General features: G+C 45.2%; 2 protein-coding genes across 2 annotated transcripts in view; both read right to left on the bottom strand.

Moving 5' to 3' along the window:
* The window catches only part of BDH2 (3-hydroxybutyrate dehydrogenase 2), a 34,672-nt gene extending 34,257 nt beyond the window's left edge, over nt 1-415 (bottom strand). Inside the window, exon 1 of the mRNA XM_004703289.2 lies at nt 338-415. The gene's annotated coding sequence lies outside the window, so the exon portion shown is untranslated. The remainder of the gene's footprint in view (nt 1-337) is intronic.
* A 4,255-nt stretch (nt 416-4,670) lies between these two features.
* CENPE (centromere protein E) overlaps nt 4,671-15,179 on the bottom strand; it is a 78,734-nt gene continuing 68,225 nt past the window's right edge. Inside the window, exons 46-49 of the mRNA XM_045284326.1 lie at nt 14,321-14,418; nt 9,615-9,798; nt 8,093-8,364; nt 4,671-4,943 (exon numbers count right to left, since the gene is read on the bottom strand). Of these exons, the coding sequence (XP_045140261.1) occupies nt 4,849-4,943; nt 8,093-8,364; nt 9,615-9,798; nt 14,321-14,418 (649 nt within the window). The 3' untranslated portion in view covers nt 4,671-4,848. The remainder of the gene's footprint in view (nt 4,944-8,092; nt 8,365-9,614; nt 9,799-14,320; nt 14,419-15,179) is intronic.

The following is a 15,179-nucleotide window of genomic DNA, read 5'->3' as shown; positions in this document are numbered from 1 at the left end:
CGGCCCACGCTGGCTTTCTTACTCTACGCACTGTCATCAACATGTAAACATTTGATCAGCAGACACCACCTGAGCATTTTCAGAAAATCTAAATATTTTCACGAACCAAGAAGAAACAGCGCTCACTTAAAACACGAAATGCCTCTTTCTCGGGCTACTTTGAAACACTCGTGAAGACGCCAGGGCTTCAAACTCGTGAAAACTCCACATTTGTCCCGCTCTAACTGTTCAGATTAATGCTGACGTCAGCAAAGCGGAGACCAGACCTACTTCTAACATGTTAAACCTTCTCTCTCCCCACTTAAAATTTCATTTACAAAATATCATGAGATCTTACTTTAGGGCCGAGTTCGTAAGGAGTCCTGCGGATTCCAGCTCGAGCAACGTACCGGAAGCCTTTGTGCAGCGAGAAGTCCGGCGGGCGCGCTGGGACGTGTAGTTCAAGGTCCTTCCCAGCCTGCTGGTCGGTTCCTGCGGACCTTCCACCAGGCGGCGGGGACGCGCAGGATTATGTGTGTGCGCACTGCCATCTAGCGAACTGAGGTAGAACTGCTAGCTCAAAGTAGAGATAAGACGTGGAACCAGACCAAATTAAACCCACTGCCACGGAGTTGATTCAGAATCATCAAAATCCTACCCACGGCTATGGCCACAGGCTCCATGACCCCAAGCCGGCCCCTGCACAGGGTGTCTGAGGTTATAAGTATGCACTGACAGAAGCAGACAGCTTCTTTCCCCTGCGGAGTGGCCGGTGGGTTTGGCCCTCTGGTCTTGTTGGCAGGTGGGCTTCGCGACCCCGAGAGTATCAGAGTAGAATTGTGCTCCTTCGGGTTTTCCGGGGCTGCTCTTTCCGAGGATTGCCGAGTTTTTATTTCCGAGGGCCCTCTGTGTGCACACAAACCTCCGCTGAGCGCACGCGCTGTTCGCACCGCCGGGGAAATTCACAATGCACTTGGGATGTGGACAGGTTTCCTTCACTTTCGCTCCCCTCACTCCCTAGTCTGTGCCTCCCTATCAAAAGGCAACTGTTTACAACAGTTGGAGCCCTAGATGCATTTTCAGTCTCTGCATAGATTCTGCCTCCATTGTGAACAGCTTTGCTCCGAGGCAGAAAGTTTGCCCCAGGGAGGGGCTGTCTCCCGCCTGAGTGTGTCTGTGGTGGAAATCCAGGCACCAAGATGGTCAAAGGCCTCAGAACCAATCCTGTAAACGTTTCTCAAGTGCAATAGCGTGTGTATCACGGCCACAGGGTCCGTCGGCTTCTGCGGTCCTGCCTGCTACTGTGATGACTTGATTGTGTGGCAGGTTGTTTCTCTGTCCTGATTTAAGCAGCATGCAGCCAGATTTTTCCATCACCATCATGACCTCGTGTTGACCATCCCTCGCCCAGATGATTTGTGTTTGTCTTTGTCTACATCTCCCCACCTCAAGCCTACTCTGACTCATGGAGACCCTATAGAACAGAGAACTGCCTCTGTCAGTTTCTGAGACTGTCCCTCTTTCCAGGAGTAGAAAGCCTCATCTTTCTCCCACAGAGCATCTGGTGGTTTCGAACTGATCTTATGGTTTGCTGCCCAAAGTGAAACCACTGTGCCACCAGAGTTAATAAATGGGCGTCTGTTGATTATATTTGAATTTGGGATCTCGTTTCCTCCTAAAATGCTACCGTATCCTGTTTCAGGGTTGTTGTCGGGTGCGGTGGATTCCGACACATAGCTAGCTACCTTGTGGAACAGAGAATTGCACTGTGGGGCTTCCAGACTGCCAACTGCAAGGACGGGTTCAAACCAGCCTCTCCACAAGAGAAAGGTGAGGCTATCTCCTCTTATAAACCACGTCAGCATCAGAAACTCATTTGATGGCAGTGGATTGTTTGTTTTGGGAATCTTTGTGGAAGGAACCCTGATGGTGCAGTCGGTGAATTGCTGGGGTGTTAATTGAGGGACAAGTGGTTTGAGCCAGTTGCCCCACTCCACCGGAGGGAGATGAGGCAACCTAAAGATTGACAGCCTCAAAACCCTATGGGGCAGTTCTACTCAGTCCTATATGGGCTTTATGGATGCATTATGGGTTTATCTTTAGGGAAGCAATTCATCAGGCCTTTCTCCCATGGAGCCTGTGGGTGGCTTTCAACCACCAACCTTTTGGCCATTGGCCCCATAAGGCCCAAGGGTTACACTGGTGGTATGGTGGTTACAAGTTGGGTGGCTAACCTCAAGGTCATCAGCTCAACCACCAGCCCAGTTCAGTGGGACAAAGACAAGGCTTTCTACTCCCTTGAAGGACAGGCTCGGCCACCCATGGGGGCAGTTTTAGCCTAGGCTCGCTGTCAGTGGGAGTCAACTCGATGGCAGTGAGTTGACTTTTAGGCCTGGAGACACTGTAGGTGAAAAGTTGCAGCAACATACTGGAAGGATCCCAGGCCACTGAAGGTTCTGAGCCTTCCTGATGTTAGGCGTGGGTTTTGTTGAGAAGAAAATTCTTTGTTTAAACTAACTGTTGTTGTGAAGGGGCTTCAAAAGTTTGTGAAACAAACCTCCTTTGTTTCCATTCCATTTTCCACAAACTTTTGGAAGCCCTCTTGCATTTTGTCACCATCGGCCCCATTGAACCCTGATACACCTTTCACGGCAGAATGCGGGCGTCCCAACCTTCCTGGGGAGTGGGCTGCAGACGGGGGACTGTGCACCCTGTCCCAGTGTGAAGCTGCAGAAGGCAAGAGTGCCTTGGGAGAAGGTACTCTTTCTGGATCCTTGGGCTGAAGAGAATGGAAATAAGCTAGAGAAGAAAGAAAAACTCTAAGTTTTGCTTAAAAGAAGAGATGGGATGAAAAGTAGTTTTTGAGTTTTCTGGGTTCGGCTAGTAACCTGTACTTTAACGGACAGGTGCGTGAGCAGACAGCGTGGGTTGTGTGCATCCTCTCACCCTTTTCAACCCACTTGCCTCTGGCTGTTTATCAGAAGGCTGGAAAGCAAAAGCGTCCACATCCTGCACCATCCACTGCCATTGGGTTGATTCTAAGGCACAGTGACCCTGTAGGATGGAGTAGGCGTGCCCCTTTGGGTTTCTGAGGCTGTCAATCATTGTAGGAGCAGATAGTCTCATCTTTCTCCCTTGGAGAGACTGGTGGGTTTGAGCTACCAACCTCGTAGATCGCCGTCCAAAAGTTCCCGCCAGCTCCACCAGGGTCCTTCCCTGGTTGCCAAGCGTTGGCTACGCAATGCACTTCTGGCCAGTGGATCGTACACTGTAATTTCTGAGGGGCATTTTCTTGAGTAGAAAGGCAAAGCTTCGTTGAGTTGATGAGTCAGAATTGATGATAGCAGGTTTTGGGTGGATTTGATGCCTGGTTTTGTGCTTGGGTATTGAAAGAATCCTGATGCCCATGACTCTGCGGATAAGATTGTCATTCCGACATATCATTCTGTGAAGGGACACAACTGTGAAGTGGGAAAGCCCTGTCAAAGCAAGACAGCCAGTGCCTCTTCTAGCCACAGAGGTTCTGGAAACTTCGATGGTGGCTGGGGAGGTGGTTCTGGTGGGAATGTCAACTTTGGTCATGGAGGAAATTTCAGGTGAACTTTGGTGACAGCCTTGGTGGTGGTAGATAGGACGGCTGTGGAGATGGCTATAATGGATTTGGGAATGATGGAAGCAATTTGGAGGTAGTGGGAGCTACAGTGATTTTCAGCAGTAACCACAATCTTCGCACCTCCGACCAACGAAGGGTGGGAACTTTGGAGGCAGCCACTCTGGCCCTAATGGTGGTGGAGGTCAATACTTTGCCAGACCACGTAACCAGGGTGGCAATGGAGGTTTGGACAGCACAGTGGCTAGGGAAGTGGCAGCAGACTAATGATTTGTTGTTTCCTCGTAGTCATCAGACTTCTACCCCTGCCCCAGCTAGCGCTGCAGCTGAAATCTCCACAGCCACCCTGGTTAGGTGGTTTGGCAAAGTTAATGACTCTCAGGAACCAACCCCCACCACTGGTCGGTCAGTTGCTGTCCTGTGGCGGAGTGGTGGTGCTGTGATGCTGGAAGCCAAGTCACCGGTATTTCAAATGTCAGGAGGGTCACACAAGTGAGCGGGTTTCAGCAGAGCTTCCAGGCTACCGACAGGCAACTAAGGACTCGGCTCCCCACTGTGGAGGAAGCAGCTTGTCCTGACCGAACATCTGTATTCCGAGCACTTCTCATTTCACTTGGAAGCTGTTAACTTCCGTAATAGACCGCATACGCACGAGCACTGACTATGGAGGCCACTGTCCGGGATTATAGAACCCAGCTGTAAAGCAGAGCGAGCTGTGGGACAGAGCACACACCAGTGGAGAGAACCGGCTGTGACCTGTCCGATCCATGTAGTTTCAGAGAAAATCGCCAAACTCAATGAGAGCAAAACACCCTGACCACCCTGCCAAGTCGCCATTAATATCACCCAGGTTGTGAGTCACATTTATTCAATGTGCACGACACTAAAAGCATTTATAAGTTCTTTAGTAAAGTGATGTCTTCTGTTAATGCCTTAAGCTTTGGAATTGCCTCAGTAATAAGTGCATGGCATTATCTGAATAAAAATGTACACATGCATGAATACATGGAAAGACTGGAGGATTCCTTCAATAACTTTATTCTTTATAAAATATATAAATAATAAAATCTTTCCACTTCTAAAGCATTACTACATTTAGGAAGGCACTGACATCACTGCTCTTAATTTCCGGGAAGTTAATTTACAATTCCTTGATCTTCCTGTTCTAATGGTGACAGGAAAACAGACGTGAATGAAGTTGGACGGTCGCACTGCTGCCCGGACACTGGACGCCGACCAGCCGCCCCGGGGCCGAGGAATTACTGTGTTGTGCACTCGGGCTTCTCTTTTCCGGAAGAGGTGCGCCAGGGATCTGGCGGAGGGGCCACGTTCTCTGCCCCGATGGTGTGTTCCTCTGTGAAGGAGAGAAAAGAAAGCCTATATTATTTACACACATACACACACACACACAATCACTCTCTCTCTCCAACCCCCTCCCCAAGTACAACTGGAGGGGAAAAAGTTGTCAGGGCAGGAAAGAGCTAGGGAATGAACCAGGGCACTGGGATTGTCAGTTTCAGTGAGTCTGCTCACTGAAATAGGTGTATTTCCGTTCATCAGAGTTTGAAACGCTCATTTTCTATTGTCTCAGAAAATGAAAAAATTAGGACAAAAATCCATTATAAGATGGTTGCAAAAATAAACAACTGTTTCTGTTAGAAAACATTTAAGTGTAGATATAGTATTAAAATCTATCTGAAATTAGTTTATTTGAGATTCAAAGCAAATTAAACAGATTTCAAATTTCTTTCACCCTATTTTTAGGGAAGAAAAAAACCCTGGTGTGTTAAATATTATGTACATCGAGAACATTGTCATTTTTGGAAAACTTTCTTCAGCCTTTAAAATCCATTTCAGCAGTAGCTATAAAAATATTAATTTTAAGTTTACATTCTTAAAAGTTAATTTAGCATAACTGATCTTTGCAAATAGCTTAATTTGTTGAGATTATTAAGATTATTTTCTTTACCATTAAAAGTAAATATACAGTTTGGAAATTAAAAATTCTCCATTAATATGTTTATTAAGTTAAGCTGGGACTATCTTCTTTAATTCTGAATTGACAGGTGTTTGATTAACAGATTCCTCAAGCCCACTGGTTCTCAACCTGTGGATTGTGACCCTTTTGGAGGTCGAACGACCCTTTAACAGGGGTTGCCTAAGACCATCGGAAAACATGTATTTCATATATTTCCGATGTCTTAGGAACCCAGACACCGCTCCTCTATCCATCTCCAGGCGGGTCCGCCCACTTGCAGATGTACTGATCTGGTGAGAAGGAAGCTATCTCAACCTTCACACTGACATTGGCTTTTTATGCATACTGTTGCACAATGGAGCAACGTAGCTTACTGTTGTTATGTTAAGACTGTTACCCATGCTATACCATGCTTCTAGACAAAATTTCGTTTATTTGTAATTAGAAATAAATATTTCACAGTATATAATTACATATTGCTTTTGTGATTAATCACTATGCTTTAATTATGTTCAATTTATAACAATGAAAATACATTCTGCATATCAGATATTTACATTACGATTCATAACAGTAGCAAAATTACAGTGATGAAGGGGGTCAACACAACGTGAGGAACTGTATGAAAGGGCCGCGGCGTGAGGTAAGTGGAGAACCACTGCTCTAGCCCATTCCTTTATTTCCCCCAAACAGTGGCAGGCAGAGAGAGCTACATAGTAGTAAAAAGCAGTAGGCATTTTTATTTGCAGTTTAGATTAGCACATGCCTCTGCCACCATTAGATAAAATCAGAGGTGATTATAAGTTTCTCACCTTTTCAAAACTCTTCTAAAATAATTGTGTGTTGCATCAGAAATTCTGCGTAAGGACCCACACAGTGGAAAGCTCTCAAGGAAGACAGTAGGGCAAACCAATTTTCTAAATGGTTTGGTGCCTTGCTATGTCCCTAAGAGCTTGCCAAAGGATCTGGTTTCTGCGTGGAGAATGGACTGACTTCATTTTCGTCACAAAGTTCAGTGCTCATAAAGCTTGGCAACCTTTGTGCAAAGCTTTCAATGATTCACAAGCTTGGCGTCCACTTTTGCGGCTTCAGAACGATAGGGTGATGCTGACAGGCACAAACATGGTCACAAAGAGTTCAAGGTGCATAAATAATTCTTTTTAACAGCCTCAGCCTGGGACAATGCACACCAGGGCACACAATAAATGCTTTATGGGGAGAAAGCTAAGAAAGGGGATGCTACGTGGCTTTCTTTCCCTGCAGTCCTCCTGGCATCTCTGGACAGCACCTTGCAGAACTCAGGGTGATCCTGGCACCTCCCACTCTTTCCTCCCCACAGGCCAGGCCCTCAGCACCGCTGATTTGATTTCTCTACCACACCTGCTGAGTCCAAGCTAGTATCACATCTTGCTTAAACTACTGCTACCAACTTTCGCCCACCACGTGTTGATTGAGGTGATTTTCTGAATTTATACCTCATCAGACTCCCCTGCTCACCAGCTCTTTAAAATCTGTCAGGAGCAGGAGCCCTGGTGGGGTAATGGTTACACGTTGGGCTGCTAACCACAAGGTCAGCAGTTCAAAATCACCAGCTGCTCCATGGGAGAAAGACGAGGCTTTCTACTCCTGTAAAATCTGTCAGGGGTTTCCTCTTTGCTCACAAGACACAGTGAACATTCTACAATCTCAGGCAAGCTTGTCTGGATCGTATCTCCCTCTCTGGTCTTGCTGACATCCTCCACCCCCATCATTTTCCCTCCTCCCCAGGAATGCGGCTGTTTCAGCTGCTGACAGTGCGTTTCCCTGCCTTCTTTGGTAAGCTGGAGCCCTGGTGACACTGTAGGTTAGACACTGGGCTCCTAACTCAAAAGCTGGTGGCTCGAATCCACCACCTGCTCTAGGGGAGAAAGACCAGGTAGCCTGCTTCCATGAAGATGTAGTCTTGGAAAACCTAGGAAGCAGTTCTACTCTGCCCTCCTGGGTCACGGTGAGTTGGAATCAACTGAGGGCAGTGTCTTCCTACCCCAAGGAAGCCATTCTCAATCTGCTCACACATACTGTACGCCCTCACCACCTTTTACACTGCTACAACTTTCCTCTTCCGACTACCCGACTAGAGTCTGCATCTCTCACTCGCCTGTCAAGTCCGTGAGGCAGGGCAATGCTACCCCTGCAGTGATGTGACCCTTAGCAGGGGCTCCAAAACATTTCCTGACTGAATAACGTATTGAGTAAATAACGCAAGCTGGTGAATGCGTTGGTTAGAAAGGCATTTTAAGTAAAATAGTTTGTAGGGTAATGTCCTGTTTACGAAAGAGGTTTGTCTCTTTATAGGGGAAAGCTGAGTGTTTAAGCACAAAATAAAGATTTCACTTAGATCTCTGGTGAAACTGACTTTTTACTGGGGGACAGCATATGAAGGCTACCACTTACTGAAGTACTTCCTCTCCCTTAAACTTGCCCTTTGGGCCCATGTGCTACACATGAGTTAACATCTTTATCCAAATAACCAATGTATTACCTACCTGGGCAAAGGCCTAAACTTGAGTTATCAAAATAGCGAACTGGATGAGCTGTTGGAAAAGACTTTGATCGGCTATCAAAAAACCAGGATTTCGGCGATTCCTGTGAATTCCGCTCCTTACACTGTGAAGGAGTATTCTGTCTGTTTTTAGAAGGCGTTCTGGGCACTTTAGGAGACTTTGGGGAATTTTCATAAGTGACTTCTTTTGGAGCTTCTCTTATAATGGTTCTTTCTTTCCATGTTTTGATCTCTTTAGAAAGACGAAGATTGTTGCTTGAATTTAGGGAGGAGAAAAGTAAACCGTCAGATGGGTTAATTTTGAAACGTATGCACATCAGTTAAATTGCAAGCTAATGCTTCCTGTTCGGACCATTTCCAGAGTTCCGAAAATGGAACAGTTCAACACCAACGAAAGTGCCGCAGTACATCCCCCGACTACGTCATCTGGAACAGCCGAGTATACACGAATGATATCCAGAGTGGTTTATCTCACGGAACTTTACTATGATACTTTAATACATTAACTTCCTCGGGACAAGAATCTTGGATGCACTTTTCTAGACTACAGAGTCTTGTTTCTGACAGGAAATGCTACCAGCATTCATTCGTTCAGTTCTTCCTGACAGGAACCTGGGAAGCAACCCTAAGTTTCCGCTCTTCTTAATTTAGCACGGCGTTGATATAGCATCAGAAATGTGTGCCAAATTCATTTCCGTATCGCGACCTGCATCAGCACTACTCTAGTCCATGCCAAAACTTTCCCGGGAATATTATAAATAGCTTCTTGGTTGGGTTGCCTCATAACATGCAAGGGGTCAAAACGCTATCTGGCCTCATCAAAATCCTCTGTTGGCTTCCAGTGCATTTAGGATGCCATACAGCTTAACGATGATCTCGAAGGCCCTGTGCACTCTGGACCCAGTGACCTCGGCATCTCCATCTCAAATTCTACCCGGGGTCACGTCCACGGCATCTTTCAGTTCCACCAACTGGTTATTCTTCCTGATTAAACGCCTCGACCTTAACTTAGAAAGCTTGGCCTTCTCTCCTTTCAATGAGCCTGATTTCTCCTGACTTTTCAGATTTACTCTATTAGTTTCTTAATCACCTGTTCTCCAGCACACAAATCTAGATAAGGCTTCATCTCTTATTAAATGCTCTCACCAGATCCTATTTGTTTTTAAAATAGGATTTATTGCAGTAGTTATTTATATTATCTGTTTGATGTCAACTTTTCTTCCATTGTATCACAAGTAGAGATCTCTGAACCAATTTTAATAATTAAGTTTGTTAGATCTGATTATAAGGGAAGCAGGCTATGTCAAAGAAACTTAGGGGCTCTCTTTTGTAAAGTCTCACGGACTTGGGTTTATTTAAGCTGGTCCTCCAACGTCTTTGTTTAGGTTCTAATTCTTAGTCGAGTTTAAAGTAAGTCAAAATAGGCCGGCTGGGGGAGAGCAGGCACCTGCTGGTCAGCGGCCCCGGGGAACAGCCATCAGCACACCGCTGCGGGAAGGGCTTACCTCCGCAGCTCATTCTGCTGCTTCATCAGCTGCTCATTTCTCTGCTTCAACTTGGAGACCTCACTTTCCAGTTTCATGTGCTCACTTTTCCAGATGAGCACTTGCGTGCTCTGTACAATGCCACTGCCACCCCCGCAGGTGATGGCTTTAGTTACAGCCTGAGGCTCGACGTTTTCTGATAGCACTGTGAGAGGCAAACGCGCACAGAAATCACTTTCAATGTTCAAAATGAAGTGTTTTCAAATGCAGTTGTTACCACAGAATCGGAACATCTCACGCACCGTCTCCCTTCAAGCCATCGGGCACTCCCCTTCCGCCACCTTCCATGCCTGACGCGCAGTCCTGAAGCTCACTCCACCACTAAGCTCTGCTAACGTCCCGCAGCTAATGCGATTCCAGGCCTGAGGTCTCTGACCAGGGCTGCGGTAGAAGCAACCCTCGGGGTTGGGGAAGTCCCTCTAGAATAGGGTTCCAAATTTATTTGGCGTGCTTCCCTCTTCTTCAGGAAAAAAATAAAATTTTCAGCATCTCCCGATACTTAAAAATGTTATCCTAATCCAGGACAAATATAGGTATCTGCTTATTCAGCCTCCCTGAATCATTCCAGCACCCCCCGGAAAACACTCCCACAGCCTGGAGTGAGGGTAGGATTCTCTCGGCGAGTTGGTTGGTGTGTCAGAAGTACGCAGCACAAACCAAGCCAAAACCCAGCCCACTGCCAGAGTCGACGTGACTCATAGCGACTACATAGGAGGCGCTTAACTGCTCATGGGAACAGGAAGCCCCGCCTCCGCCTTCTTCCTGAGGAGCTGCTGGTGGTTTTGAACTGCGGACCTTGAGGACCACAGCCCAACACACAACCAATAAGCCATCAAAGCTCCAGCATGCAGCACACATTTATTTAACTGGCAGTTGGTTATTATATACTATATAATTTTCACCACAATGAAACAATAAAACTAGCATAATTTCTAAATAATGGCCAACACCTACTATATCAGTATACCTCCGTGCTGCATTTAAGAATTATTGGGCTCCCCGTGCGCTGCTGTCACAGCGACGGCAGTGATTTACCTGTCCTCCTTTCTCTCACTGAAGTGGGTAGCACCCCATGGAAGATTTGATGGATATGCACACAACCTCCCTGAGGCCCCCCAAACGATAATTCCGGTTTGAACTAAAGGTCAACAACGATGACCACTTTAAGGTGGACAATGATGAAAATGAGCAGCAGTTATCTTTCCGGACAGCCAGTTTAGGTGCTGGTGCAAAGGACGAACTGCATGTTGGTGAAACAGAGGCAATGAATTACAAAGGCAGCCCAATTAAAGGAACACGGGCAACTTTGACAATGTCTGCCCAGCCACCTGGTCTCCTTTGGGGGCTTTGAAATGAGACCACCAGTGGTCTCAGGGGCAAAGGGTGGCTCAGGGCCTGTCCTTGTTAGCGGACAGCATCTCGTAGCCACGGAGGAAGATGGAGAGTCAGATGATAGGAGGAGGAGGAGGTGAAACCTTTAAGCCTACTGGGAAAGCAGTCTGCCCACAGAAGCAGTACCGAGTGTCCACAGAAAAAAGTAAAACTTGCAGCTGAAGGAAATGATGACGATGATAGTGAAGAAAAGCTGCAGGGAAGAAATCTATATGTGATAGTTTGGCCCCAAATGCTCACATATCAAACCAGAATGGAAAAGACCCAAACCCATCAACACCAAGATTCAAAGGTCAAGAATGCTTCAAAATACAGGAAAAACTCCCCCAAAACACCGAAAGGACGTAGTTCTGTAGAAGACATTAAAGCAAAAATGCAAGCAAGTACAGAAGAGTGGGTCTCTTCCTAAGTGGAAGCCAGATTCATCAATTGTGTGAAGAACTGTTTCCGGACCACTGACCAGGAGGCTACTCAAGATCTCTGGCAGGAAGATGTCTCTTTAAGAACATAGTTTACAGTTTGTTAAAATTTCCATCTTATTTCATTTCGGTAACAGTTGCTATCTGGCCATCCTTTTTCATAATGCAGAGTGAGAACGTTCCCTGCCGCGGCTGATACATGCTGTCCAGGTTCCTTCGCCAAGAATGTGTTGTTGAGATGCCGGTGTAGTTTGTAAAGATGGAACTCCACCCTTCGCTTGGTCCTAAGTATGTGCAGAATGTTGTGATAGGACAGGATACTAGCAGTGGTCAGACCAATAGAAATGGTGAGGAGACAAAAATATACATGTGAAATAAAACTCAGTATTTTAATAAAGTAGCACGGTTTCCTCTTAAATAAAAATTACTGGCCTTTTTCATGACGATAGATACATAAAGATAAGACCCATCTTTAGAAAGCATCCTGGTTGGGGAGGGGGAAGGGAGAAAAAGGTGGGGGGGGGACCCATTACAAGGTTGGATAACTAGTCCCCCTTCCCCACGAAGGGGATGGATAACAGAAATGTGGGTGAAGGCAGACAATGGACAGTGTAAGATATGAAATAATAGTAACAATATATAATTGATGGAGGATTCATGAGGGTGGGAGGGTGAGGAAAAGAGGCGCTTATACCAAGGGCTCAAATAGAAAATGTTTTGGAAAGGATGATGGCAACAGATGTACAAATGTGCCTGACACGATGGACGGACGGGGTGTTAGAAGAGTTGTAAGAGCCCCCAATAAAATGATTAAAAAAGAAAAAGCATTCTGCACAAGATGAGGGCAGGTAAGAATGCATTGCTATAAAATCACAGAAGCATTTACTAAACAAGAATATCACAATGTGAAGCTAGTTTTCAATAGACCTTCCATCTAGGTCTGTACACTACTGAAAGCAGTGTTTCCGTACCTCTGATCATCTCCATACAATTTTGTACTTCTCAACTTATTTCACATCAGCACTATAACTCTGGCACCCTTAGACTCAAGTTGTGTTCCTTTGAAATGTTCTGTGAGCGCTTGGAACATAAACGATGTCACAAGAGTCAGGACCAGGTGTTAGGTGGATGGGGCAAGGTTTCCCAAAGAATTCTCACAGGACAGTCCTTGCTACCCCAGAAAGTGAGCAGGTACATGGTTGTGATGGAAAAAAACTGCTTGGTGCAACTTTCCTGGTCGTTTCCTTAATGATGCAGTTTCAGTTTTCTTAAGACTTCTTTATGATTGATAAGCCTTGTGATTACCCTGGGTTGAGGAAATCTATTAAGATCACCCTTTAGAATGCCCAAAATCAGTCACCTTAACTGTTTGAACTGGCCCCATTATCTTGAATTTACTAAAAGGCTTAGTAGATCTCAAAAGTCAGTTTTGATCAACTCTTTTGTTTGAAAGTACTTTAATTTTGGAGACTACGACAAGTGTTTTACCAGGAGAAGTTACTGTATATACTCATGAATAAGCCGAGTTTTTCAGCATTTTAATGCAGTTTTTGTGGTAAAATTAGGTGCCTCGGTTGATATTCGGGTCAGCTTATACTCGAGTATATACGGTACCCGTTTGCAGTCATCCAATGGTTGCAGAGGTACATGTAAACATATTTTGCTTAGACTAAACCTGTAAAATGTTCTTTCCAAATTAGTGAATTATTTCACTTTACAAGAGCTGCACCCCCCACCCCCTTTCTTTTCATAGTTGGCTTTATTTGTTGGCTTTTTGTACCCCTGGACCATCTACACTTTCTGAATTCCTACAATCTGGTATTTAGATCGAGATAATGCTCTTTCTTTTTTTTTAATTTAAAATTAACATTAAGTGTTAAATGGGACATGGCCATGATAAACTACAGAGACAGGTCATATGGATCAGAGAGACTATTGGCCCAAGGTCAAAATGGTGTCCAACGGTTTGCTTAGGGTATTATAAAGGACATGGGAGGTTAAAGAAAACTGTCACAAAAACATAGTGGGTGCAGATAAATACACCCTAGTTAGCGGTGGAGCACGTGAAGCCAGGTTGGAGGCCATGACTGAGACACACATATTTGGTTTGACAGATGAGCTTGCAATACTGGTTGGTGGGGCTTTCTGGAAGCAGCCAAGACACGACTCGTGCCTATTTGACGCGCAGTAACTATGATCTCCATCAAGCAAGGGACATACTCAAGTAGGCCCTACGTGAGATTGCACCCCCTGGGTTGTTGTTGGTGGTGAGGATATAGAAGTAATTCACTTCCCAATGCACCTGGTTTGAGGGCAAGACTATTTACATTCCTGGTCAATAGTCGGAAGAAATTCAATGGAGGCTTAGTCCACATAGGAATTCTGCAAATGACTTTTGGGCTTTCATTTTCACCCATAGCCTTCTAGCAGCACCTTATACTGTTATGCAACTTTAGCTACAATTAGTTCACTCTAGTTGGTGTAAAAATTCCACCAACCTGTCGTTCTCAACCTGTGGTTTGAACGACCCGTTCACAGGGGTCACCCAATTCATAACAGTAGTAAAATTACAGTTATGAAGTAGCAACAAAAATAATTCTATGGTTGGGGGGGTCACCACAACACGAGGACCTATATTAAAGGGTTGCGGCATTAGAAAGGTTGAGAACCACTGCCCTAGACTGTTACATATACTGAGGGTCTTCAAAAAGGTCACGGAAAGATAGAATTGAAAAATGATGGAATTTTTACACCAACTCTTTGAAGCCCCTTGATAATAGTACTAATCCTCACAATGTATAGTCTATTGAAATTTACAATGGTAAGGATCTAAAAATGTTTTTATTTAATACTTACTTGAGGTATCTTGGATCTGTTGGCTTCTTCTCAGGTTTTCTTTTAGCAGCCTTATAACATCTTTTTGGTATTCAACAGTGGCTTTTGTAACAGTAATTCTAATAAGGACAACAAAAAAATTATGTAAGAGCCCAGCAACTAGTTTTTTAAGGAAGGCTAAGCAGACCTGCTGTCAAGACTTTTCTAATGCGCTTCATCAGACTGGCATTGTCATGCCCATGAGTAGTGATGGAGAGGCCTCAGGGCAAAGTACTCTACGAGTAGGCCCTTTTTGGTAAAAATAGTACCATCAAATCAGAAGGATTCTGTTTGATCTCAGGAACAGCTCACTTGTCCCATCATTGAAAGACCAGTTCTTCAGACATTTCTGAAGGCCCAACAGCTCGTAATTGGATACCGAGCAACATTCCATTTGGAGGCAGAATTTGGAAAGCATTGAGCTGCTGCCATGGGGTCCTTGGGGCATTGAGCAGAGCTCCAAAGAGGAAAGCCACCTCACTCCAGACTGTCAGGGAAGAAAGCCCGACTGCAGCCCTGGTCCAAAGTGATAGGGAAGCAGAGGTCAACTTCTGGTCAAGGTTAGACTTTGGTAAGCACCGATACTTTATAAGACTTTCTGTCTTTCTCAGAGACTATAAAAATATCTGCTAAGTCTATTCTACACATAAAATGGCTTTTTATGATTGAGAATTTTTATAGGTATAAAACCAAACTCAATGCTATCTAGTTGATTCTGATTCATAGAGACCCTAAAAGACAGAGCACATTTCTAGGGCTGTAAATATTTACAGAAGCAGGAAGCCTCATCTTTCTCCCTCAGAGTGTCTCCTGGCTTCGAACCACTCACCTTGCAGTTAGC

The sequence above is a fragment of the Echinops telfairi genome, unplaced genomic scaffold (genome assembly GCF_000313985.2).
Source record: "Echinops telfairi isolate 266 unplaced genomic scaffold, ASM31398v2 ScPeMD7_7468;HRSCAF=8506_0, whole genome shotgun sequence".
Classification (NCBI taxonomy): Eukaryota; Metazoa; Chordata; class Mammalia; order Afrosoricida; family Tenrecidae; genus Echinops; species Echinops telfairi.
Note: the sequence above shows the minus strand (reverse complement) of the source record. Positions and strands in the feature narration are given on the sequence as shown.